This window comes from Bos taurus, chromosome X (genome assembly GCF_002263795.3).
Source record: "Bos taurus isolate L1 Dominette 01449 registration number 42190680 breed Hereford chromosome X, ARS-UCD2.0, whole genome shotgun sequence".
In the NCBI taxonomy this organism is placed as follows: domain Eukaryota; kingdom Metazoa; phylum Chordata; class Mammalia; order Artiodactyla; family Bovidae; genus Bos; species Bos taurus.
In genome coordinates this window covers 36,972,846-36,996,970 of record NC_037357.1, presented here as the reverse complement: position 1 = coordinate 36,996,970, position 24,125 = coordinate 36,972,846, and the positions used below count along the sequence as shown (strand labels likewise).

Below are 24,125 nucleotides of genomic sequence, written 5' to 3'. Positions count from 1 at the left end.
AAAGGCCTTGGGGTCCTCTTTTTAGCATGTGGCAGAAGTTCTAGCTGCGGGCTGGGGGCTGGGCCAGGGCACCCAGGAGACTCACGGGGAAGGTGGGGCTGGGAACTGGGCATTTTCTAAAAAGACATGTTTGTGTTTTATTTCCAGATGTGATCCTCTAGCAAGCACATAAATACAGTGGGGGAGGGGGAAGGATTACTATAAATTAGAAAGAAGCCCCCCAGCAGCGTGGCAAGGAGGGAGAGGGGGAGGCCCTCCCACTCTGTGCAGACCACGCCTCGGTCACAGGCTCCATCCAGGGCTCCATCCTTTGTCGAGTGCGGGAAGGCGCGGAGATGGTGGGTCCTGCTGCCGCCTGACTCACAGTTCGGTCACCTTGTTCTCCACCAGCGCGGCCATCTGCTGCAGGCGGCAGGCCAGTTGCATCTTCTGGCCCACAGGATCCTCCTCCAGGGCACCAATGATCTGCCAGGGCAGAGGAGGCCACCCAGCCTGAGGCCTTGGCCTCTGACCTGCCTCCATCTCAGTAGCAGGCTGGGAGCCAGACCTTCCTATCGAATCTTCCTCCATGAGGAAGCCGAGCCCCTTCCCCAGCCCCAGGCCCTTCCATTCCTCTGCCTACACTGGACCTGGACACTCCCGCCCCCAAGGGAGACTCCTGGGGCCTCCCTCTGGGCTCCAGAGGCACGCCCCTCTCCTCGGAGTGCCCCCAGGTCTCACCTGGTCATAGTACCTGTGGATGTGGGTGTAGAGTTCTTGCAGAGCTTGCAGGCAGTGGGGAGCCGAGGTGTAATTCTGGGGGAGGCACATGGTGGGTGAGGCCCCGGCCCAGACCTTGAGCCCCCAGCTTCCCCCTTCCCTTGTGTCCTCACCCCCGAGAGCTCAGTCAGAGCTGAATTCATCTCCTGGTAGCTCGCTGGAGGGCTCTGGCGGATATCAGAGTAGTATCTGCAAAAGGGCACAGAGTTAGAGGCAGGCAGCCCAGAAGGTCCCTAGTCCATGATGCCCAACACCTACCTCTCTACCATCTGCTTGTATCGAGGGATCTCCCGGGCGTAGAGCAGTTTGTTCACTGGGGAATCCTGCTCCGGGCGGGGTGGGCATAAGTGGGGAGGTGCCCCCTCCTGGGCCCACGCCCCGTGGGGGCCAGCCCCACCCAGGGCTCAGTGCAAAGCCCCTGTGGCTACCCTCTCCCCAGGCCTTCTCTCCTCGGCCCTCACCCGGCCCACTTTATGCTCCGAGACTGTGCAGGAGTCCATGAAGGTCTGGGCGATGACGGCGAGGACTGCGTCCACGTTGTCTGACACCCGCACGTCAAAGATGAGCTGCGGGTTCTTCAAGGTGTTCACCCAGAACCGCAGCAACAGGCTGGAGACACAGGCCAGCCGTGGAGTGAGTCCCGGCCAGTCCAGCTCAGCTCCTCCACCTGGACCCCCATGGCCCTGAGCTGCCTGGGGAGCTGGTCATACCAGGGGGGGAGGGGGGCGGGGAGCGACTGGTCACCCAAGGTGATGGCCCCCAGGCCTGGGTTCCTGTCCTGGCCATGCTGGCAGTGTCCTGGTCTCTCTGGGACTCCTCTGCCCGGGGCCAGGCTGGCAGGTGACACACCTGTTCGTTTTCCAGATGTGCAAGGTCTCCGGGTCCTCAATGCTGTGCTTCTCCGCCAGCTCATCCAGGAAGTCAAACAAGTACTTGACGGCGATGGGCACGGGCCGGTTCACGCTGAGGATGGCTTGGAAGGCGTCATCCACAAACTTCTGCAGCGTGCCCTAGAAGGCAGGGGATGGGGCAGTTTTTGGGGGGGTCAAGGTGGGGGGGCCCTTCGAGCTGCGGCCAGCTCCATCGTCCCACAGCATCTCCCCAGGTCTGTCCAGGTGCCCTTGCTGAGCCTCCCCGGGAGCCCCACCTTCATGGACAGCAGGCGGGTGAGGTAGATCTCTGGGATGGCCTTGGCCCGTGCCCGCTCCCGGTCCCGGTCCCTCAGGCTGCTCCGCCGCGCCTTGGCTGCCTCAGGCTCCTCGGGGGCTTTCACCAGGTGCCACAGATGGACCCCACCCTCTTCGCTATCCTCCAGCATGGGGGTGTCTGAGGGTGCAGAAGCTGGGCCTCAGTCCTTGGTCCCCCTGCACCCATGCCACCAGCCGGGGAGCTCCAGCTCACACCCAGGAGCTCCCTGAAGGTGACATGCCGCCACCTTTGTCCACCCACGGGCCTGGGCCCAGTAGGGAGTCTTGGCTTCCCCACTGATGAGGTGTTGGGAGACCCAGGTAGGGCCGATGGCATGGCCTCGAGCTCCTGGGGGCCTGTGATCCCAGTGGGACCACACTCACTCTCCCCCGATGGGCAGCTGGGGGCCAGGCTCTGGGAGATGATGCCTCCTCCGTTGTGCAGCTGGGGGATGAGCCTCACCGTGGCTCCGTCTGGGACCTGGTGGGGAGGGGGGCAAAGGCTGGGCTCCTTCCCTTGCCAAGCCCGAGGCAGGGGGCCTGCCCCCCCAGACCCCACCTGCCAGGCACCTTGTAGTGTTGCAGGGTGTTGAGTCTCTTCCAGCGGTTCTGAGTCACCGATGTCACGTCCTCATCTGACAGGGTGAGGTGACCCGCCAGGCCTGAGCGCCACTCTGGGGGTGCGGGGAGGGGACCCGGGGGAGCCAGTGAGCCCACAGCCCATTCCTGTTGGACAGAGCCGAGCTGCCAGGGGCGAGGAGAGCCTGGGGCGGGCACTCACCGAGATCCAGGGTGTGCGCCGAGGGCCTCTGGGAGAACGGGGTGCCCTTGTAGATCTGATCCAACACCTTCTCCTTGACCTGAGTGATTGTGTCTGTGTCGAGCACCCGGGTGGGGATGTGCAGTGCTGTGTTGCTCCTTAATGGCCCGCCTGGCCCCGGGCTGGCCAGCACCATCAGCGTCAGGGCCCGGAATTCCACATCCTCCCGCAGCAGGCGGCTGTCGTTCAGGGTCCGTTTTGCCTTGCCTGTCACTGCGTCCACGGGGCCCTTGTCCACCTGGTACTGGATGGCCCGGAGGAGCATGTATATTGGTTCACCAGCCACTTCCTACAAGCATCAATCCGGGGATCAGCCGGCTGCGTGAGCTCACAGGGGCAGCTGGCTGCGCAGAGCCAGGGCAGAGGGCGGCCCATGCCAGCAGGCTCGGCTTTGCACGCGGCCAGGGCAAAGGTTCACCACCTATCCCTTACCGACACCCTGCCCTTGTGCCCGACACCCCCTTGGAGGGATCGGGCCACAGGTCAGGTAGGCCCGAGGCAGCAGCCCTGGCATGGGGTGAGGGGAGAGGGGCCCTCACCCTCAGGAAGGCGTAGAGGCATATGGACACCCAGTTGGTGAGCAGCTTCTCTGCCATGGTCTCTGTCCTGCATGGAGCGGGCCCCAGGTCAGAGGGGCTGTGCAGGGGCCATCTTGTCCCCCACCCAAGGCCAGTGGCAGAGAACAGGCAGGGCTGACTTGCCCTACCAGTGGCTCGGGACCCAGCTGGCCGCCTGGGGCTCCCCAGGCCCACCCTGCCCAGAGCCATCCAGGGCCAACCTGCGCAGCATGAGCTTGGGGTTCTTGCGCACGTAATGGGAAGCTAGGTCACTGAGCAGCGTCCTCATGATCTCGGTCAGGTACTCGAGCTTGCTGTGCAGTGCCAGGGACAGCAGCGAGGCCACGTGGCAGCGGTCCCGCTGCGAGAAGCTGGGTTGCCCCTCCAGGGTGTGGATGAGCTAAGTGGGAGTGGCGGGGCACCAGCACTCATTCTGGGGAGCCCAGCAGCCCACATGGCCTCCCACCATGCAGCCCGTGTCTGCCGACCACCCAGCCTCCCTCTTCGCCCCAGGCCCCCCTCCAGCCTGCCCGCATGGCCCTCACGGTCAGGAGGAAGAGCTTGCTGTTGAGCAGGTTGGAGAGCTGCATGAGGCCCTGGTGCACGGGTGCGCGGTGACCCTCTTCACCCAGCCCCTCGACGGCCGGCTGCAGGGTGCCACCACTGCGCCCGGGGAAGAGGACCCGCTCGGTGTAGGTGCGGTAGTCCACAAAGGGGATCCCGCTGGCCTCCAGGTCGCTGCTGAGGTCAGTCATCTCTGTCATCAGGTCTGCAGGCCAGGAGCCACCGGGGTCTGAGCTCGGGAGTGGCTCTGCCCGCGTCCCGCTCCCCCCGCCTGCCCACCCACCCCCGCCCCACCTGTGAACTCCTTGCGGCACTGGTCACCCACGCCGATCTCCAGGTTCTCCAGCTGCACCAGAACCTTCTGGTAGTCCCGCAGGGCTTGCTTGCTCTTGTGCCTGCCGCCGGGGGACCGAGCGTCAGCCACACAAGCCGGCCTGCCTGGGCCGAGACCCCCAAGCCCAGATGGCCGACTGTGGGGCACCCTTGCCATAAGTGAAGAGGGGACTGGACTGGACACTGGCGTGTATGTGATCCTCACCTGTACATGAGGGTCAGGAGGAGCACGGCAGTGATAAGCAGGGCTGCGCCCACGCCCAGGCCCACCTGGGCCTCCACGGGGAAGGCAGACAGCACGGGTTCCACCTCATACTGGACCGGGCCCAGCGCCAGGCGCACGTTGCCCATTTGCACCTGGGGGTGGTGGGAGGCACAGGATTCCTGAGCACTGGCTCTGATGGCTCCGGCCGCCCACCCCTGTGCCTGGGGTCCTAGCCTCACCACGAACTGCAGCAGGGTGCCTGAGCCATTGCTGGGCTGTGGGACCCGCGGGGGCGGCTCACAGTACAGGTGGGTGAGTGTCAGCGTCTTCACCAGGCACTCGCCGTCGCCAATGTGCACGTGGACTTCCTCCTTGCTGATGGCCAGGTTGAGGCCCTCGCCCTGGGAAGCCAATCACGGGCCTGAGTGGAGTCACTCAGCCTGTGTCTGCAGGTCCCCCCAGCCCCCCAGGACTGCTGGCTGAAACCCTGACCTCCACATCCAGGATGTGGCCTGGCTTGAGGCGGTAGGGGCGGGTGGGCCCCCCCTCATGATGGAGGGGGGCCAGCCGAGGGTTGGGCTGGTACAGGAAGTCCTGGCCCCCACTGGCACTGGCAAAGTCCACATGCACGTTATCCAGGCTGAAGAAGACCCGCCGGGGGCTCGCCGTGTCAGGCACCGCGGGGCTCCGGCAGAGGAGGAGGGTGGATGAGTTGATGGAGCACACGCTGGAGCACTGGGAGGGGGCAGGCCGAGGTGGGATGAGCTGGGGGCTCCCGGCCTGCCCCGATCCCTTGCTGAGCACAGGCTCACCTGCAGCCAGCCCCGCTCCAGCTGGGTACAGGCCTGGGGGGCCGCAGCCGGAACCTCACAGCCGCTCCTAGGGGTCAGGTCCTGGGACTGCAGCTTCACAGCGGTCCCCTCCGAGGTCTCCAGCCACACCGACAGCAGGGGCTGCTGTACAACGTCCAGGCCCGTGCCCCTAACTCGGATCAGCCGCCCGCCCCTGTGCCGGGATGGGACTCAGCACGGCCCGGGCAGCCCGGCCCCATCCTGCCACCCCACCCTGCTGGCAGGGTGCAAGTGCACCAGGTCCTCACCCCCGGAAGCTGACACTGGGCTCGGCTGCGACGAGCTGGGGGTTGGCAGTGTAGTGGAAGGGGCTGGTGAGCAGCAAGCGCTGGGCCTGGCCGAAGACCACTCGGACCACTGCATCTCCTGGGCTAGCCTGGGGCATGGTGTGGCACACGATGGCCTCAGGACACACCGGCTCTTGGCTGCAGGGTGGGGAGTGGTCTGGCACCTTGGGTTTGAGCCTCAGCCTGGCCAGCCCGCCAGAGACCCACTTTGCCTCCCCCACCAAGGGCAGAGACCCCCCACCACCACTGTACGCCAGGGGACTCGGGCCCGTTGGGAGCACCCCCAGCTGGTAGCAACCAGCTGGAAGCAGGAGCCACTTACATAGGGCAGGGCTGGCTGCCCACAAAGGCGCTGATGTTGCCTCCTGTCTGGAGGCGCTGTCCGTGGATGGTGAGCTGGGTTCCCCCTGCCTGGGGGCCCCTCTGGGGACTCAGGCTCAGCAGGACAGGGTCCTGGGAGACAGGGCAAGCTAGGGCAGGCATAGCCATCTGGCCTGGCATTTCCTCACCTTGGTTCCAGTCCCTAAAGCCCTGTGCCCCACTGCCATGCCCCACCAGGGGGTGCTCTGGTCCCCTCCCTGTGTCGTCTTGTCCTCAGCCCCAGCTCTAAGCCCTAAGATGCCGTCACCTCCTCGGGGACCTCCTCATCACCTCCTCGGGGGTGCTGTCTGTGCCAAGGGCTTCCTGGCTCCAGAAAGGGCCCCGGACAGGAGGACAGGAGGGCTCAGGCTGGCACCTGGAGGCATCTCTGCTCTCCTGCATCCCTGTGCCCTCCTCACTCTCCCACCTTGGCCCCCAGCCCACCCCACACTCAGTGGCCAGAATGACCCCTCAGATCACATGGCTTCCTTCCTGGACAAGAGGCAACTCTTCCTGCTCCCCTCAGGTCAAGTTGGAAGTGCTCATCCAGACGTCACTAGCCTTCTGCCCCTTCTTGCTACAATCCCCTGGTATGGGCACACACCCTGGGCAGGCACTGACCTGGTAGGTGAAGTACTGGGTTGAGATGCCTGGGGGCCGCCCTTTGATGGCCACTTGGATCGGCCCCATGGTGCGGTTGGGGGCAGGCGATGTGACACACACGATCCTGGTGATGGAAAGCCCATGGCTGCTCAGGGGCTCTTGCCTGGCGGGAGCCATGGGGCATTTGCCAGCCGCTGCCCAAGGCCCAGCCCCCCTCTCTCTGGCTTATCATCCTTTGGTGCATCTGACCCCGGGCCCACGTGTCTTGGCTCCAAGCCTCCCTTCTTTCTGGGTGGCCAGTCTCTGCGGGCCTCCCTGGGATGGCATCCCTCTGCCCCTGGCTACCAGTATGCCTCACCGGGTTGAGATGCGGTAGAGAGATGGCTCAGGCCTGCAGGGCCAGCCAGCCACGCTCACAGCGTCCTGCACGTCGGCGAAGTCCCGGCCCAGGTTAGAGCCCTGGATGGTGAGAACCAATCCGCCCTCAGGGGGACCAGTCAGGGGCTCAACCTGTAACCGAGAAGGATGGTGAGGGAATGCCCTTGACCCACACCCACTGAGGGGGGGGGTGGGCAGGGCTGCTAGGACCAAGAAAGTGGGGGCTAGGAGTTGAGGGGAGGAGGCGGGTGGCTAGGCCGTGGGAGGGGGCGGTGGGTGCAGGTTCAGGGGCTCACAGTCTCAATCCTGGGTGTGGGACACAGCGTCTCCACGGCTCCAGGTGGGCATAGCGGCCCATAGCGACAGGCAGGCTGGCCGTGGCTGCACCACAGGCAGCCCAGACTCCCATTGGCTGCCTGGCAGTGGCTGCAGTCGGGGTGGCCCACAGCGCAGTCGTACAGGGTCACTGGTGGGGGGGTTTAGGAGGCATGGTGAGGCGCCCCCGCCGGCTACATGCCCTGCCCTGCCCGCCCCACCGCCCCCGAGCTGACCATGAAGACTGTGGGCATTGTCCAGCCGCTGGCCCTCGCCCCGGGTGACGTAGATGGGCACCGGGAGCTCCCGCTGGACCATGGAGGGCTGGAACTGGGAATGGAAGGGAGGGTCAGGCCCAACGCAACTCAGAACCTCCCAGGACCCCCGTCCGCCTCCTCCGGGAAGCTCTTCCCCACATGGATGCCCCCTCACCCCCGCCTGGTGCAGGGCACATCTCCCAGCCGTGGCCTGCCCAGAGCAGGCCTCATGGGTGTCAGTGGGTTAAAGCGGGCAAGCGAGCCCCCGAGGGCCTGGGACAAGCCCAGGCGGCAGAAGGTGTCCAGCGGCAACTGAGACTGGGGGTTGGGCACCTGCCCACCTGCTGGGCCTGGCAGTGAATGAGGCCCGAGTCCCCAGCCACCTCCTCCAGGGATGCTGGCAGCCTCTGCAGTTGTCCGGGCAGCTCCAGCCAGCAGTGGTAGGAGGCAGGCAAGCCCTAGGGGATGTATGCCGTCAGCAGCCTGAACGCCATCATCTGCCCCCGGCCCCCACCTGCTGGAATGCTCACCTGGAAATGCTGAAGGTTCTGCACACGGAGGGCCAAACGGCTCTCCCAGCCCACTGGCACCAGGAGGGGGCCCACCAAGCCCTCGACCCGAGGACAAGCCCCCGGGCCACGCACCTGGATGTCCGCCTGGCCAGAGGAGACCGCTTAGTGCTTTGGAAGGCAAGGGGCCTGGGGGCAGGGGGTTGTGGGGCAGGGTGGATCCACTCACCTCTTGGGTGCTGTAGATGGTCCTCTCGCCCTCTGGACAGCGTTCTCCATACACACAGTGGCTGCTCTGGGGGCACCAGTGGCAGCGCCAGAGGCTGCCCACACAAGCACGGCACCTGGGAGGGCAGGGGGCTGCTGAGATGGGGCACTATCTAGGGTCCCCACCCCTACCCCGCAGCCAGGCTGGGCACTCACGGGGCAGCTGCCTCCAGGGCTGTGACTGCGCTGCAGTCATAGAAGGAGAAGTTGGTGGCAGCCACGGTCACGTCCTCGAACATCAGGGCCAGGGGCAAGGTGATGTGGTCTGGGAGGGGGATGGCAGCGGCAGGGCAGGTCAGGTGGCTCCTGCCTCTTCCAGTTCCTGCCCTCACCCCTCACCCCAGGGGCCCCTCACCTGTGCCTGGAGGGTTCAGTGGCAGCTGGTCCTGGGGAGGGGTGACGCAGGCCACCTGGGGCCCTTCCACATGAGCCAAGCTGTCATAGTTGCCAAAGGCGCAATGGAAGTATTCGTCCGTGGCCAGGGTGGGCAGCCGGGGTACCGACAAGGTGACCTAGGGCACATGCAAGGAAACCCAGCAGGTGGGGGCCTTTGGAGGGGGCCACGGGACTGAGGCAGAGGGGTCCAGGCAGGGAAGGTGTGGGCAGAGGCAGAAGGAGAGAAGGAAAATGGGGCTCACCTGGCCCTGCTCCTGGCGGGGGTGGTGGGCCGGTAGCACGCTCTCAATGTGCAGACAGAGGCCGTCCGCGTACGTCCACAGCCACTGGTTGGGCTGGGTTGCCCGCCTGCATTGGCTCTTGCGGGTACACCTGGGGGGCAGAGGCCTGATGGGGCCTTGCGTGGGACTCAGGCTCCCTGGGTGATGGGCAGTGAGGGGCATGATATGGTCCAGGTGGAGCGCAGCAAGCGGGGGGCAGGGAAAGGGACTCCGCTCAGACAGGAAGGGGTTGACCCCTCAGTGCCTGGGGGCTGACACACGGCCTTTGGCCGTGACTGTGAGTCGAGGGCTGCTGCTGCGGTGGAGACGAGCACACGGACCTGAGTGAGGGGCGCCATCAGGGACTGATTCCTTGGGCTGCCAGGTGGAGGGGAGCTGGAGTGGGCCAGGGGGCACCCGAGAGAGGCTGACAGAGGCCTTGCCCAGCCTGAGGCAGTGTTGACAAAGGGACACCAACCAGGCTGGGGGAGGTGGACTGACCTCCAGGCCCACCTAGAAGCACTGCAGACACAGTGTCCTGCCTCACCTGCCCTGCAGGACGCACCAGCCGCACAGAGGGTCCTGGGCCTGGAGGCAGCTGCTGCAGTCTGGGAGCTGTGGGCAGGCTGCCACGGGTACCCGGGCCACCTGGACAGGAGGCAGAGGGCAGAGGTGGTGGGTGCAGGGCCTCGGGCTTCGTGTGCCTGGGCCCCTGGGACAGCCCTCACCTGCTGGGACGTCAGCACGTAGAGGTGGCTGCCACTGCTGTCCACGAGCAGGTCGGGGCTGATGGCTGAGCCCGGGGTCCCCACTTGCTGTGAGTGGTACACCTGGCCTTGAGTGCCATTGAGAAAGACCTGGGGGAGTGGGGGACAAGGCCCGCTCTCAAGATGGCCACAAGCCGACCATTCGGGGCAGGTACTGTCATGGCTGGGGTTCTAGGGGAACCTCCTGGCCCACAGAGCCGGTTCCCATTCCCCCCAAGACAGGGCAGCTGGGCCAGGCCATTGCGGGTGAGGCAGGCCCCCGGGCATCCAGTGTGCCCAAGTAGCCTCCTTGATTGAGCCTTACCCAGCTAAGGGAGACATGCAGACCATGAAGAAGCAAGAGTCCCCTGTTACCAGCTGCAGCTGCCGCGGGACATCCCTAAGCTACACATCCAGAGGTGGAAGGAGACGGATGCTTCTGTGAGCCGTCCCAGGGTAGGAGGGCATCCAGTAGGGCCACTGAGGCCAGTCCCGGCCTGGCAGCATAGAGGCTGGGCACTGGGGGGTCTGGCTGAGGGCCGCCTTGCCTTCCTCAGGCCCTTACCTTGTGCAGCTGGCCCCGGACATCCCCGAGGAAGGCGATCGTGTGTCCGTCCACCTGGAGGGCCGCGACAGCACTGATGGAGTGTTTTAGCTGCAGCAGAGGCCCTGCCTCCACAGGCTGGCGGCCTGCGATGGGGCTGGGCGTGTGTTCATCGCCACAGGGGTATGACTCTGGGGAGTCCTGCAGAAATGAGGACGAGCGGGGAAGGAATTAGTGCCCAGAAGAGGGAGGCCGGAGGTGCCTTCCCTGGGCCCTGGTCTGCAGTCCGTGGAAGAGGGCAAGGCAGCTGGTAGGACGTGCCCAAAGTCGCACCTAAGAGGGAGAGATGATGAGCCCGGAGACTTAGCCTAAGCTGGCCCTCCGTGTCATCCTCTAAAGCAGAGGTCACTGGTAATGGGGAAAGCATCCAGCCACCCTTGGCCAGACAGTGGCTGGATGGCTCAGAGAGTCCCTGGTGGCTCAGATAGTGAAAGTGTCTGCTACAGTGCGGGAAACCTGGGTTGATCCCTGGGTTGGGAAGATTCCCTGGAGAAGGAAATGGCAATCCACTCCAGTATTCTTGCCTGGAAAAATCCCATGGACGGAGGAACTTGGTGTGCTACAGTCCATTGGGTCGCAAAGAGTCGGACACGACTGAGCGACTTCACTTTACCCTTGGCCAGGACCTGTGACAGCCGCAGCTCTGGGCTGGGAGATGATTCAGGTCCACAGAGGGCCAGGGCCAAGGAGGCAGGCTGGGATAAGATAAGGTTGCCAGATGCCAGCGTGCAGAGTCCCAGGGGACAAGTCAGGGGTGAGGCCTGGGCCCAGTCACTCACGGGCGGCAGGGTGACACAGCGCGACGTGACGCCATATTCCACGGTGGCTTCCTCGGTGCCGCTGGGGCCCCTGCCGCCTGCCGTGTAGCAGAGGCGCCGGGCTCGCTCCATGCTGGCATCCAGCTCGGCCAGGGGAAAGGCGCACAGGGCCGCCTGCACGCCCCTCAGGCCGGCGGCAAAGGCCCCCAGTAAGGCTCCTGGGGCAAGGGCAGCGGCCTGTACGAGCCCGTGGCCCCGGCAGCTGAGGGGCACTTCTACGTAGGAGTAGAGGTTGGCATCCCTCAGGCAGACCCGGGCCACATACGAGCGATACTCGGCCTGCGCCCGGTCCCCGCGGCGCCGAAAGACAAAGTAGGCCGACTGGGCGTCGGCGAGGGCTGCCACATAGCTGTTGTTGTAGTCGGAGAGGTCACCCACCACCAGGCGGCCCAGGCCCTCGCTGGAGAAGGGCTGTGGCCCAGCCAGCTGGCGCACCGTCAGGGGTGGCACCCCTGCCGACAGCTTGCCTGCCAGGCCCCGGGCCACCAGCAGGAGGTCCCGGTCGGGTCCAGACACCACCAGGCCCACCGTGGGCACCCCCAGGGTGTTGGCGGCCACGAACTGCCCGTCGCCTGGGTCCTCAGCCCGGTAGAGGAGTTCTGCCACATCCTCCAGCCGGCGCTTCTCGCACACACCCTGCCGCACCTGCCCACAGGCCACCAGCTCCCGGGCCCGCCCGCTGACCAGCAGCAGCTGGTTGGTGTTGTCGGTGAGCCGGGCCTGCGGGCACTCGGCTGGGTCCCGGAAGGGCACGCAGTCAGGGCTGTCGAGGACGGGACCCGTGATGGCCACTGACTCCAGCTGCAGCTCGGGGCTAAGTTGGAAGAGGCGATTCACCGCACCCACGTAGAGCGCCCCCTGGCCCGGTGCCAGCGCCAAGTGGTGGAGGGTGGTGTTGGGTGCTGAGAAGTGGTGCGCCCCAGTTGGGGTGGGTGGCAGGCACAGCAGTGGCAGCATGAGCAGCAGGCGGGCACCCAGCAGATGCCGGGGTGCCATCTCGGGGCCCTGGGGGAGGCCAGGCAGGAGGGCGTAAGTCAGGGTGGCCATGGGAACTGAGTGCTGGGGGGCAGGAGGGACAGGCAGACAGAAAGGGAGGGAGAGAAAGGCGGAGAGACAGAAGCAGAAAGCTGGGGCAGACAGAAGCAAAGGGAGAGGAGAGAGAAAAAGTCCAAGCGACTGGGGGACCAAGAGAGGGATGGAGAGTCCCCAGGGATGACAGTGGGGTGCCCATGCATGTGTAAGGGAAGAACTTTCTTCATCTTCCACTTTATATGCAGATCCTACAAGGCCAAGAGAAGACCTGCAGAAGGACTGGGTCACCGAGAGAGGAGAGACCCCTGAAAGACCCTATAGACAGCAGGGGCCAGTGGCCAGGGCCAAGGCAGAGAACAGAGGGCTTGGGGGATAGAGGCGGGTGTGGCCCAGACTGAGCTGGGGGTGCTCAGTGCCGAGGCAGGGGAGGTGCAAGGGACCGAGAGACCACCCAGGGTTCAGGGATCAGGGGAGGCCAGTCCTTTGCTCCATGGCTCCAGCAGCCAGGGGTCCACCAGGGTCTGGCATGGAGAGTGTTGATGGGGATGGGGTATGAGAAGACAGGGCAGAGACTTCCTTGGTGGTCTGGTGGCTAAGACTCCATGCTCCCAATGTAGGGGCCCTGGGTTTGATCCCTGGTCAGGGAAATTGATTGCACATGCCACACGTAAGACCCAGCACAGCCAAATAATTAAATAGAAACTTAAAAAAGACAGGGCAGAGAGAAGACAGGCAGAAAGAGTGGGCCCAGGGGAGTGAGAGGAGCGCTTGAAGGAAAGCTCGAGCCAGGAGTCAGGCATCCCCACACCCCAGCCTGCAGCCATTTAGGGTCCAGACCGGAGGGACCCCCCCGCAAGCCCCCACCCTGCCCCGGCCCTGTAGGGGCCCAAGGTCAAGCCCGAAGCAGAAGGCTCTGAGTGGGGTCCCTGCTGTGCCTTCCAGCTCACCTCCTGGCCAGGGGCAATTAGCAGCCTTGCATGGTGCCCAGGTGGCAAGGTGACACATCACGAGCCCCTGGGCCCATGACCTCCTGAGCCTCCCTCCTCCTGAGCCCGGAGGCAGAGCCCCAGAGACGGGGCAGAAAGCAGGTCCTGAGTTGTTGACTGAGGGTCCCACACTGTTGGGGGTGCGGGCAGGCACCAGCCAGGAGGACACCCGCGGGCATTCCATAGCCAGCAGCTCCAGCTCCCATGGGTGTGCCAGCTGCCGGGAGAGCCCCCGAGGAAGGCCCCTGCGCCCTTATCTCAGGGGCACAGACAGGAAGGTCAGGCCTGCCTCAGGGACTGGGCCATTTCCTCTGGAGCCCGGTATCAGCGGCCGTGTCTGGGGTGGGTCTGAGGCTAGAGGGCCTGCAGCTGGAGGTGCTGGGCAGGGGACCCCTGGGCTCCAGGCTTTTCTGTGCTCGAGGGACTCGGGTACTTACCCTGGCGGACAGCAGCAGCAGAGGCATCTCCTGGGTGGCGTGGCAGACACCTCCTGGGTTCAACTGCCCCGGGGCAGTGGTGACGGACACAGGATGCCTGTAGGGGGCATTGTCCTGAGTGGGAGGGAGACAGTCGAGGCTTGGCCCCATTCACATTCACCCCGCAGGAGGAGGGGGCCAGGGCCTGGCAGGCGGGCTCCCCCACAGCTGGCAGCTTTGTCTCTGCCCCAACAATGTCCCTTCTGTCTGGAGGCCCAGGCCAGGGACCCACTCTCTGGTGTTCCTAGTCCCACATCCAAGCTGCCCTGACCCGGGGGCTCCCTGTCGCTTCCCACCCCCAGGGAGACACCCTCCTGGGGATCTGGAGACAAAGGGGGCAGAGTGCCTTCAGCCAGAAAAAATGAAACCCACACAGCCAGTTCTCCCATGCCCACCCGGTGCCAGCCACCAGGCTCCTCTCCTTGTGCCCCCAGGGGTCCCTGTGAAAGGCCTGGAGGAGGTCACGGAGCGCTGGCCCCCCCGAGGGTCAGCCCCTGCATGGGCAGTCTCACCCTCTGCAGCCTTGGCGCCTGGCTGGAGGCAAGCCTTGGCCCTCAATGCCTGCCTTTGTTGCAGCCGGAGGCAGGGGAGAGGCCGGCCAAGGCAGCACCCCCTGCCGGGAGACCTCTCCCTATGCCCCCAACTCCCCACCCCCAGGGACTGGCAAAGTCGTGCCAGGTACAATCTGGTGCCAGTGGAGGGGGCCGTAGCCAAAAGGATGCACAGGAGCAGATGGGCACCCAGCCTTCAGCCTCGGGTGGGGACAAGACTACCAGCAGGTGGCCAGCTTCCCATGCCAGGCTCACATGGCCCCGTCTGCACACCGAGCCGACAGTGCTCAGGCCGTGGCTGTGGGGCGGGAACCAGTCAGGGTCCCCCTCTTGCCCACGGTGTGCAACCGCAGCAAGCTCCAGGGCCCAGTGGCAGTGGCAAGGCTGGCAGTCACCTGGCTGGGCCGGTTGGGTAGCTGTGGGGGTGGGCAGCAAGGTGGGCTGCTTCCCTACCGCCCGTGCCCTGCCCCGTGGCCAGAGGCACCAAATCTCCCATTTGGGGCCATAATGGGAGTCTTACCACCCAGCTTTGGGGCCACCCCCCTGGCTGGGGTGGGGAGATCCATGCCCCCCACTCCCCCACCCTTGACCTGGAGGCCCCTGAACCCTGTGCCTGGCCAGCCCCGGCTCCTGCCTACCTGGGTGGGGCTCCTGGCCGGGGCCGAGAAGCAGCTGGCAGTGCCAGGAATGAGTCCCGGCCTCCCTCCCCACAATGCAATTGCGCCCAACCCGCCTCATCCCGGTGGCCCAGCCTGGGCAGTCCAGCCCCTCCGTGCCCGCCCCTTTGCCCAATGGCTCAGGGCAGGGCACTGCTGCCCTCTGCTGGCTTTGGTGGGCAGAGGTGCAGGGGCCGGCTGCTCACTTGCCCAGAGGAGATGGTGCCCTCCCATGGCGGGACTGGCAGGCATGCAGTCCATAGCCTGCCATGAAGTGCCTACTGAGTGCCAGATGTGACCCTGGCACTGGCACCGTTCAGAGACAAAGCCCACTGCCATCTGTCTCAAGACATTCCTGGATCTAAGAGGCATAACTACCTACCAGCGGATGAGACCTCAGCTCATCTGTGGACGGCACTGTGGATCACCAAGGACGGGGACTCAAGTCTACGGGTGCTCAGATCCTCTAGATGTACAAACTGGGTTTAGAAAAGGCAGAGGAACCAGAGATCAAATTGCCAACATTCATTGGATCACGGAGAGAGCAAGGAAATTCCAGAGAAGCATCTACTTCTGCTGCATTGACTACCTGAAAGCCTTTGACTGTGTGAATCACAACAAACTGTGGAAAATTCTTTAAGAGATGGGAATACCAGACCACCTTACCTGACTCCTGAGAAATCTGTATGCAGGTCAAGAAACAGCAGTTACAACCAGACATGGAACAACAGGCTGGTTCCAAATTGGGAAAGGAGTACGTCAAGGCTGTATATTGTCACCCTGCTTATTTAATGTATATGCAGAAAGCATCATGCAGAATGCTGGGCTGGATGAAGCACAAGCTGGAATCAAGATTGCTGGGAGAAATATCAATAACCTAAGATACACAGATGACACCACCCTTATGGAAGAAAGTGGAGAGGAACTAAAGAGCTGCTTGATGAGACTGAAAGAGCAGAGTGAAAGCTGGCCTAAAACTCTACATTCAAAAAGCTAAAGATCATGGCATCTGGTCCCATCACTTCATGGCAAATAGATGGGGAAACAATGGAAACAGTGACAGACTTTATTTTTGGGGGGCTCCAAAATCACTGCAGATGGTGACTGCAGCCATGAAATTAAAAGACACTTGCTCCTTGGAAGAAAAGCTATGAGAAACCTAGACAGCATATTAAAAAGCAGAGACATCACTTTACCGACATACGTGCACATAGTCAAAGTTATGGCTTTTCCAGTAGTCATGTACGGATGTGAGTGTGGCTGTGGCTTAGTTGCACAGTCATGCCTGACTCTTTGCGACCCCGTGGACTATAGCCTGCCAGGCTCCTCTGTCCACAGGGATTCTCCAGGCAAGAATACTGGAGTGGGTTTCCATACCTTACTCCGGGGGATCTTCCCGACCCAGGGATTGAACCTAGGTCTCCTGCATTCAGGCGGATTCTTTACCGTCTGAGCCAGTTGGACCTTGGAAGGCTGAGCACCGAAAAATTGGTGGTTTCAAACTGTGTTGCTGGAAAAGACTCTTGAGAGTTCCCTGGACAGCAAGGAGATCAAACCAGTCAATCCTAAAGGAAATCAACCTTGAATATTCATTGGAAGGACTGATACTGAAGCTGAAGCTCCAATACTTTGGCCACATGATGCAAAGACCTGACTCCCTGGAAAAGACCCTGCTGCTGGGAAAGATTGAAGGCAGGAGGAGAAGGGGACAACAGAGTATGAGATGGTTGGATGGCATCACCGACTCGATGGACATGAGTTTGAGCCAGCTCCAGGAGTTGGTGATGGACAGGGAGGCCTGGCGTGCTGCAGTCCATGGGGTTGCAAAGAGTTGGACACGACTGAGTGACTGAACAATAGCAACAAGTGCATCATGGAGAGCTTCACAGAGGAAGTGAGGTTTCAGCTGACTTTGAACCACATGGTCTTACGCCTACTGTTGTCCTCCAGTGAACAAGGGCTAGTCTTAGTGTTTGCTGTATGTGAATTCATTCAGTCCTTCCAATGACCCTGGAGGGGGTTGCAGTTACTTCCCCTGGTTCACAGGTGGGGAAACTGAGGCAGGCGAGGTTAGGGAACTTGCACCAAGTCACATGGCTTGTAAGTGGCCAGGCCAAGAGTCAACCATGGGCCGCTGCCTTTAACTATCAGGCCCTGAGGCCCTGAAGCAGGAAGCAGGCATTGGGTGGGAGGGGAGAGGGGATCTGCCTGAGGCCAAGCCTGCAGTTGACATACCCACAGAGCATTTCCTCCAACCTTGAAATCAAGTTGGTTGAGGTGGTGAAGGCAGGAAAACCCAGGAGATCCCTAGAGAACAGGACTGCCAGTGGAGGGGAGGATGGGGTGGGGGGTCCACAAGGCAGAAGGAGGTGGCCAGTGGAGCCGGTGAGGTCTTAGCCTGAGAAGCTTGGCTTGGGGTGATGAACTCTGGGGGTGAGTGATGGTCACAAGAGGGAACTTGGGAGACCAGGGTGTCAGGGGAGGTGAGCCACCCAGAACCTGAAGGTCCAGCAGATTCAGAGCATGGGTGCTCAATGAGTTGTCTTCGTCTACACCTTTCATCTCCAAGGCGGAAGGCCAAATGCCCAAGAAGGGGCCTAGAATGGAAGGGCCTAGAAGGGTGGGATCTAGAATCTCTGGGCGGGGCAGGCTGCTGGCAGAGTGATGGGGCAAGGGTCTCTGGACACTAAGACTGGAAGCAGAGACAAAAAAAAATGCAGATGTCTCTGCGTTTCAAGACTGGAAGGACCGTCCTTCCCCCTGCCCATAGAAAGTTTTAGAATTTTCAAATCAGCTTGTCAAGTTCCAGAAAAAAAACGTTGGTACTTTTTTGAGCAGGTAAATGGAGATTTTGTTGAATTTTGAATCCCTTTCTAGACTAATCATCTCTAAAATATCGTTTCTCCATCTCTAAGCATGGCACCTCTCTCTACTTATTCATATCATTTGAGTACATTTTCCCCTAAGGACTTGCACATCTCATGTTAGATTTATTTATTATTTGATGCCATTAGAAATGGTATCTTTTTTTTAAAAAATCACTTTCTGATTGTGTTGCTGGTACATAGAAGCACAACTGGTTTTTAAAAAATTGAAGTTAGCTGATTTACAATATTGTGTTAGTTTCAGGTGTACAACAAAGGAAACACAGTGGACTTCGGTGTATGGATTTTGGTGGGTTTTTTGGCCACACAATGTGTCACGTGTGATCTTAGTTTCCTGACCAGGGATCGAACCCGGCACTGAAAGAGTGGAGTCTCAACCACTGGACCACCAGGGAAGTGGTTGTCTACTTCCGGTGTATGGATTTTGTATCAAGTAACTTCATAAATGCTTGCGTGAAGTCTAATAATTCTTTCTGGATTCTTTTTTTGTGGACTCTTCTTGGTTTTCTACTTACACAGTCATACCTTCCACCAGGAATGAGTGTTTTGTTTTTTCTTTTTCAGTCTTTTTAAGTACAATTTCTTTTTCTCACTGTATTTCCCTAGACAGTACAAGGTTGAATGGAAGCAAAGAGAATATTATTAAGATTTTATCATTAATTATGATGCTTGCAGGGGGTGTTTATAGACACCTTTATGAGATTAAGGAAGTTCCCTTCCCATCCTAGTTTGCCATATGATGAATGTTATCAAATATTTTTCCTGAATGGACTGAGTCGATGGATGATAGAATTTTCCTCCTTGCATCAGTTAATATGGTAAATTATGTTAATTGATTTTGTAATTTTAAACCCCTCTTTCAAAGAAATGCTTACTCTTGTGCTTCTCGGACTAAACTCAAGTTTGTCATGGTATATTGGTGGATTGGTTTTGTTGCTGTTTTTGGAGAATTTCCTCTTTTTCTGTTCCCTGGAACAAATTATCTAATTACAAGGGTTATCAGTTCCTTGAAGGCTTGATAGAATTCATCTATAAAATGATCTAGGCCTTCCTTGTTTTTGCAGCCACCAGCCCCTCTATCCATACATTTTAAATTACCAATGTCTTTAATAACTGTGGGACTGTTCAGGTTTTCTGTTTCTTTTTGAGTCAATTTTTTGTATTGTGGTAAAAGAATGCATAGTATAAAGTTTACCATCTTAACCATTTTTGTTTACATATCAGTAGTGTTAAGTATACTCACATTGTTATGAAACAGATTTCCAGAACTTTTTCATCTTGCAAAACTGAAATACTATATCCATTAAACACATCTCCTTTTCCCCAGCCCCTGGCACCCACCATTATACTTTCTGTGTCTATGAATCTGACTACTCTAGGTACCTCACATAGGTGCATATGTGCTAAGTCACTTCAGTCATGTCCGATTCTTTGCAACCCCAAGGACTATAGTCCACCAGGCTCCTCTGTCCATGGGACTCTCCAGGCAATAATACTGGAATGGGTTGCCATTTCCTTCTCCAAGGGATCTTCCCGACCCAGGGATCAAACCTATGTTTCCTGTGGCTCCTGTATTGCAGGCAGATTCTTTACCTATGAACTACTGAGGAAGCCCTCACATAGATGGAATCGTGTGACTCTTTTGTGACTGGCTTATTTCACATAACATAATGTCATCAAGGTCTACCCATGTTATAGCATCTGGTTGGATTCCCTTCCATTTTGTGTATAGACCGCATTTTGTTCATCTATTCATCTGTCAGTGGACATTCAGCTTGCTTCTGCCTCTTTGCTATTGTGAATAGCACATGGATATGTATATGGGTCTACTTTCAGTTCTTTTGGATATATACTCAGAAGTGGGAATGCTGATGGTAGTTCTGTTTGCTTTTTTGGAGAACTTCCAGACCATTTTTTTTATGGCAGCTAGCACCACTTTACAATCCCACCAACAGTGTGCAAGGCTTCTAATTTTTCTACGTTCTTGCCACTATTTGATGTTTTCTGTGTTTTTTAAAGTAGTAACCATTCTAATGGGTGTGAAGTATTTTATTGTGGTTTTGACTTACATTTTTTGATGATTAGTGATGTTGAGTATGTTTTAATAGGCTTGTTGGCCATTTGTGTATCATCTCTGGAGAAATGTCTATTCAAGTCCTTTGCACATTTTTTAATCAGGTAATTTGATCTGTTGTTGAGTTGTCAGAGTTCTTTGTGTATTCTAAATATTAACCCTTTATCAGCTATATGACATAAATATTTTCTCTCATTTTGTAGGAGGCCATTTTATTCAGTTCATTGTATCTTGTTACTACACATATGTCCCCAGTGTCAACTGGAGGGCAACATTACCAATGACTCTGAAGCCCTCGTATACCCTCCTCCTCCCTTGACAGAGGCAAGCACTATCCTTACTTTTCTTTGTACTTGGCACAAATATGGATAATCCTTAAACAATATACATAGTTTGGTTTTATACTTTTGGAATTTATATAAATGGAGTCATACTGGATGTATTTTTCTGTAACTTGTTGCTTTAGTTCCATATTACATTAGTGACATGAATCTAAGTTTGAAACATATAGCTGGAGTTTATTCATTTTTATTGCTGAATAGTTTTCCATCATATGACTGTAACATTGTTCTCCTGTTAATGGACACCTGCTTTTTTTTTTTCCTTGGCTTTTGCCTATTATAAATAAGGCAGCTATGAATGACCTGTACACATAATCTGGTGTATTTGCAAAAGACCTTCTATAGGATACACTCAGGAGTGACACTGTCAGGTTGTAAATATGTACATCTTCGATTCCACTGGGGTTTAGTTGCTAAGTCGTGTCCAACCCTTGCAACCCCATGGACTGTAGCCCGCCAGGCTCCTCTGTCCATGAGATTTTCCAGGCAATTCTACTAGATAATGCCAAATTGTTTTCCAGAGTGATTGTACTAGTTTATATCTCCCCCACAGTGTATGAGTTCTTGCTACTCCAGATCACTGCTAACACATGGCATTGTCTGACTTTTTGTTGTTGTTCAGTTGCTAAGTCTTGATTCTTTGTGACCCCATGGACTGCAGCACGCCAGGCTTCCCTGTCCTTCACTATCTTCCTGAGTGTGCTCAAACTCATGTCCAGTGAGTCAGTGATGCTATCCAACCATCTCATCCTCTGTCACCCCCTTCTCTTTTGTCTTTTTCATTTCTATCAATCAGTGCATGGGACTAAAATGATATCTCACTGTGGCTTTTTTTTTTTTTTTGACCGTGCTTTATGGCATATGGGATCTTACTTCCCCGAGCAGGGACTAAACCCACACTGCCTGCATTGGAAGTGTAGTCTTAACCACTGGGCCCCTAAGGAAGTCTTCACTGTGACTTTATTTTTTTTTAATATAAATTTATTTATTTTAATTGGAGGTTAATTACTTTACAATATTGTATTGGTTTTGCCATACATCAACATGAATCTGCCACGGGTGTACATGTGTTCCCCATCCTGTACCCCTCTCCCACCTCCCTCCCCATACCATCCCTCTGGGTCATCCCAGTGCACCAGCCCCAAGCATCCTGTATCCTGCATTGAACCTGGACTGGTGATTCGTTTCACATATGATATTATACATGTTTCAATGCCATTCTCCCAAATCATCCCACCCTTGCCCTCTCCCACAGAGTCCAAAAGACTGTTCTATACATCTGTGTCTCGCATACAGGGTTATTGTTACCATCTCTCTAATTCCATATATCACTGTGACTTTAATTTGCATTTCCACAGACCTTCTTTTCTAACTTACGAGAGAGTAAAGTCAGCTCTTCTGCATGAGGTGGGACAAAGATGTGAGAATCTAGCAGCTTTATATATACATATACGTGTATATATATATATATGTATATATATAATTTATGTATATAATTGAAATACATGTGATCTAGTAGCCTCTTACACAGACTCTCAATAGATCCTCCTGTTCCCCACCCCAGCACACATACACACACACACACGCACACACACACACACGCACACACACACAGTATTTCTTCTGAGTTATCTGGTGCTTCCAATTCTTGTGGAAACCAGCCTTTGCTGCCGGCTGCCTCTCAATGCTGTTTTCAACAAAACCAGAGGTTGGTACTTTGCAATTAGTTCTGCTTTCTCAAAACACTGCAGAAGTGATGGTAAGGGGATGACAAGTGAAAAAAGGAATAAATGTACCACAGAAAAGGAGTACCTTTCAGGGGCTACACAGGTGTCCACGCTTCCATGCTTTATCCAGAGCCTCTCATTACATTGGCAAGGGATGTGGCAGCTGTGATTCTACCTCTTTTCCCTCCTGACATCATTTATTTGGATACCCTGTCCTTTCATTCTTGCCAGTGAAAGTGAAACTCACTCAGTTGTGTCTGACTCTTTGCGACCCCATGGACTATACAGTCCATGGAATTCTCCAGGCCAGAATACTGGAGTGGATAGCCTTTCCCTTCTCCAGGGGATCTTCTCAACCCAGGGATCAGACCCAGGTCTCCCACATTGCAGGCGGATTCTTTACCAGCTGAGCCACCAGGGAAGCCCGTCTTTCTTGACAGAGCCTTATTTATGTTACTAATTTCAGAGAAATTTTAGTTTTATCTTTGTTTTTTCTCAATTTCATCAACTTCTACTGTCTTTGTGAGTTCCTTCTTTCAGCTTTCTTTGAGTTTATTCTACTGCGGTTTTTCTGACTTCCTGTGTCGGGGTTCAGCTCCCTCAACTTAAAGCTGGACGTTTTCTCATAAGTCCTACTTGAGCTACATGCCGCACGTCTTCATTGTCGTTCAGTTCTAATGTCTTTTAGATTTTCATTATCATTCTTCTGGACCAATTAATTATTCAGAAGTGTATTTGTAAATATAACTATGTAAATTTAAAATTTCAAATGTGGGAGGACTTCATTTTAGCTTTATCATCCATTTATGGGTTTATTCTATTGCAGTTTGAACATGCTCTGTGTGATACTCATTCTAGTATTTGTTGAGATTTGTTTTGTGGCTGAGAACACGGTGGGTTTTAGTAAGTGTTCAAGGTGAACTTGAAGTGTGTACTCCCTAGTTTTCGTATATCTGTTAATCAAGCTTGTTCAATTGGTGCTACATTCTTCCCCCTTTTGTCTGCTTGAGCTACCAATTGGAGTGAGGGGTAGTGTGACTTATTGTGGTGAATTTACTAATTTATTAATTTTTCCTTTTCCTACTAATTTTTGTTTGATGTACATTTGAGGCTCTGTCTTTAGGTAGCTACACACACACCTTCAGAATGGTTCAGTTCAGTTCAATCGCTCAGTCGTGTCCGACTCTTTGCAACCCCATGAATCGCAGCACGCCAGGCCTTCCCTGTCCATCACAAACTCCGCTTCTCAATGGATTACTTCTTTAATCATTGGGCAGCAACCTCTTGTATTTCTAGTAATGATTTGTGCCCTGAGGTCTACTTTGTCTAAACTTAACTTCTGTCCATTAACTTCCTTTTGAGTGATATTCACTGGGTATGTCTCTTTCTATCGATATCAATTAGGGTTTGGTGGCAGACCACAGAACCATTCTAGCTTTGTAAGTTGAAAAAAAAAAAAAAAAGGATTTATTATCAAGTAGGGACAACTTGCATAATCTTTGCAAGAGACGGGAATGACTCCTAAACCTCTGAATTGCTAGTTCTCCCAGGATCAGGAACAACTCCTAACCTCAAATCTCAGATAAAATGCAATCTGCCTCCTGTTTCCCAGATAAGAGACCAAGGCACCTCCTGACCACGCTGCTTCTCTGCTGGCCAACGCCCCCTCAGAGGACCTCCAGCCTGGAGCTCTCAGCCAGCTGCACCCTCCTAGTGCCAACTGCCTGCTCATCACTTCCACTCGTGCCTTCTGCTGGGGCTGCAGGCCCGGGGCCAGCAAGCAGTCATTGGGCAGAGTACCTTCTCTTTGACCTGTCCTTTCTTCAACAGGTGCCACCACCCACCCGGCCACCCAACCATCACCTTGAGTCTCACCCCACCCCTTTCCTGCCCTGGAGTTTGAGCTGTGCCCCCAACCATCTGTTTCTTTCTTTTTGGCTGCCCTGCATGGCATGCACATGCGAGATCTTAAGTTCTCCCAAGCAGGAATTGAACCCGGGCCCTCTGCTGTGGAAGTGCAGAGCCTTCACCACCGGACTGCCAGGGAAGTCCCCCTGTTGACTTCTAATTACTCTCTAATCCATCTGGGGTTTCAGGCCTCAGCACATCCGGCCCGGGTTGTCAAGCCGTATGCTCCTTGTCTATGTCTCTCTGTATCACTTCACCTATTATCCATCCATCCACCCATCATCATCATCAATCTATCATCTCTATTATTTATCGGTCATCCATCACTTCTACCTCTTTAGGATCAGTGTCTCTATCATCTATTTTTCGAGGTACAATTCACATAAAGGCATACCTTTTAAAGTGCACACTTT

The 24,125-nt window shown here is 57.0% G+C and overlaps 1 protein-coding gene across 3 annotated transcripts; it reads right to left on the bottom strand.

The window, feature by feature from the left end:
* Window positions 1-112: 112 nt before the first annotated feature.
* On the bottom strand, window positions 113-14,841 carry PLXNB3 (plexin B3). Of its 3 annotated transcripts, none has more exons than XM_002699723.6 (36): window positions 14,760-14,841; window positions 13,532-13,645; window positions 11,038-12,081; window positions 10,220-10,399; window positions 9,637-9,765; window positions 9,456-9,556; window positions 8,891-9,020; window positions 8,608-8,764; window positions 8,409-8,517; window positions 8,215-8,329; window positions 8,007-8,132; window positions 7,818-7,934; window positions 7,456-7,549; window positions 7,201-7,370; window positions 6,885-7,036; window positions 6,545-6,650; window positions 5,886-6,016; window positions 5,525-5,701; window positions 5,238-5,430; window positions 4,918-5,160; window positions 4,665-4,826; window positions 4,426-4,577; window positions 4,182-4,282; window positions 3,869-4,092; window positions 3,545-3,723; window positions 3,306-3,372; window positions 2,728-3,055; window positions 2,517-2,620; window positions 2,331-2,427; window positions 1,907-2,085; window positions 1,609-1,769; window positions 1,221-1,368; window positions 1,018-1,082; window positions 873-948; window positions 721-795; window positions 113-465 (listed from the first exon to the last, which is right to left on the bottom strand). In XM_002699723.6, the coding sequence occupies exons 2-36, from the start codon at window positions 13,556-13,558 to the stop codon at window positions 361-363; spliced, it is 5,724 nt and encodes a 1,907-aa protein (XP_002699769.2). In that variant the 5' UTR covers window positions 13,559-13,645; window positions 14,760-14,841; the 3' UTR covers window positions 113-360. The 3 variants fall into 3 exon arrangements, with proteins under 3 accessions (XP_002699769.2, XP_010819886.2, XP_005227778.1); XM_010821584.4 differs by having other exon boundaries at window positions 734-795; XM_005227721.4 differs by having other exon boundaries at window positions 13,532-13,628.
* Between the last annotated feature and the right edge of the window lie 9,284 nt (window positions 14,842-24,125).

What these genes read in the sequence shown, in the direction of transcription:
- PLXNB3 (XM_002699723.6), bottom strand. Translation starts at nt 13,558, where the DNA reads ATGCCTCTGCTGCTGCTGTCCGCCAGG. An exon ending in CAATGCCCACAGTCTTCATG is followed by an intron (nt 7,371 to 7,455) that starts GTCAGCTCGGGG and finishes CCCCCCCACCAG; the next exon opens with TGACCCTGTACGACTGCGCT. An exon ending in CCCAGTACTTCACCTACCAG is followed by an intron (nt 6,017 to 6,544) that starts GTCAGTGCCTGC and finishes CCTGTCTCCCAG; the next exon opens with GACCCTGTCCTGCTGAGCCT.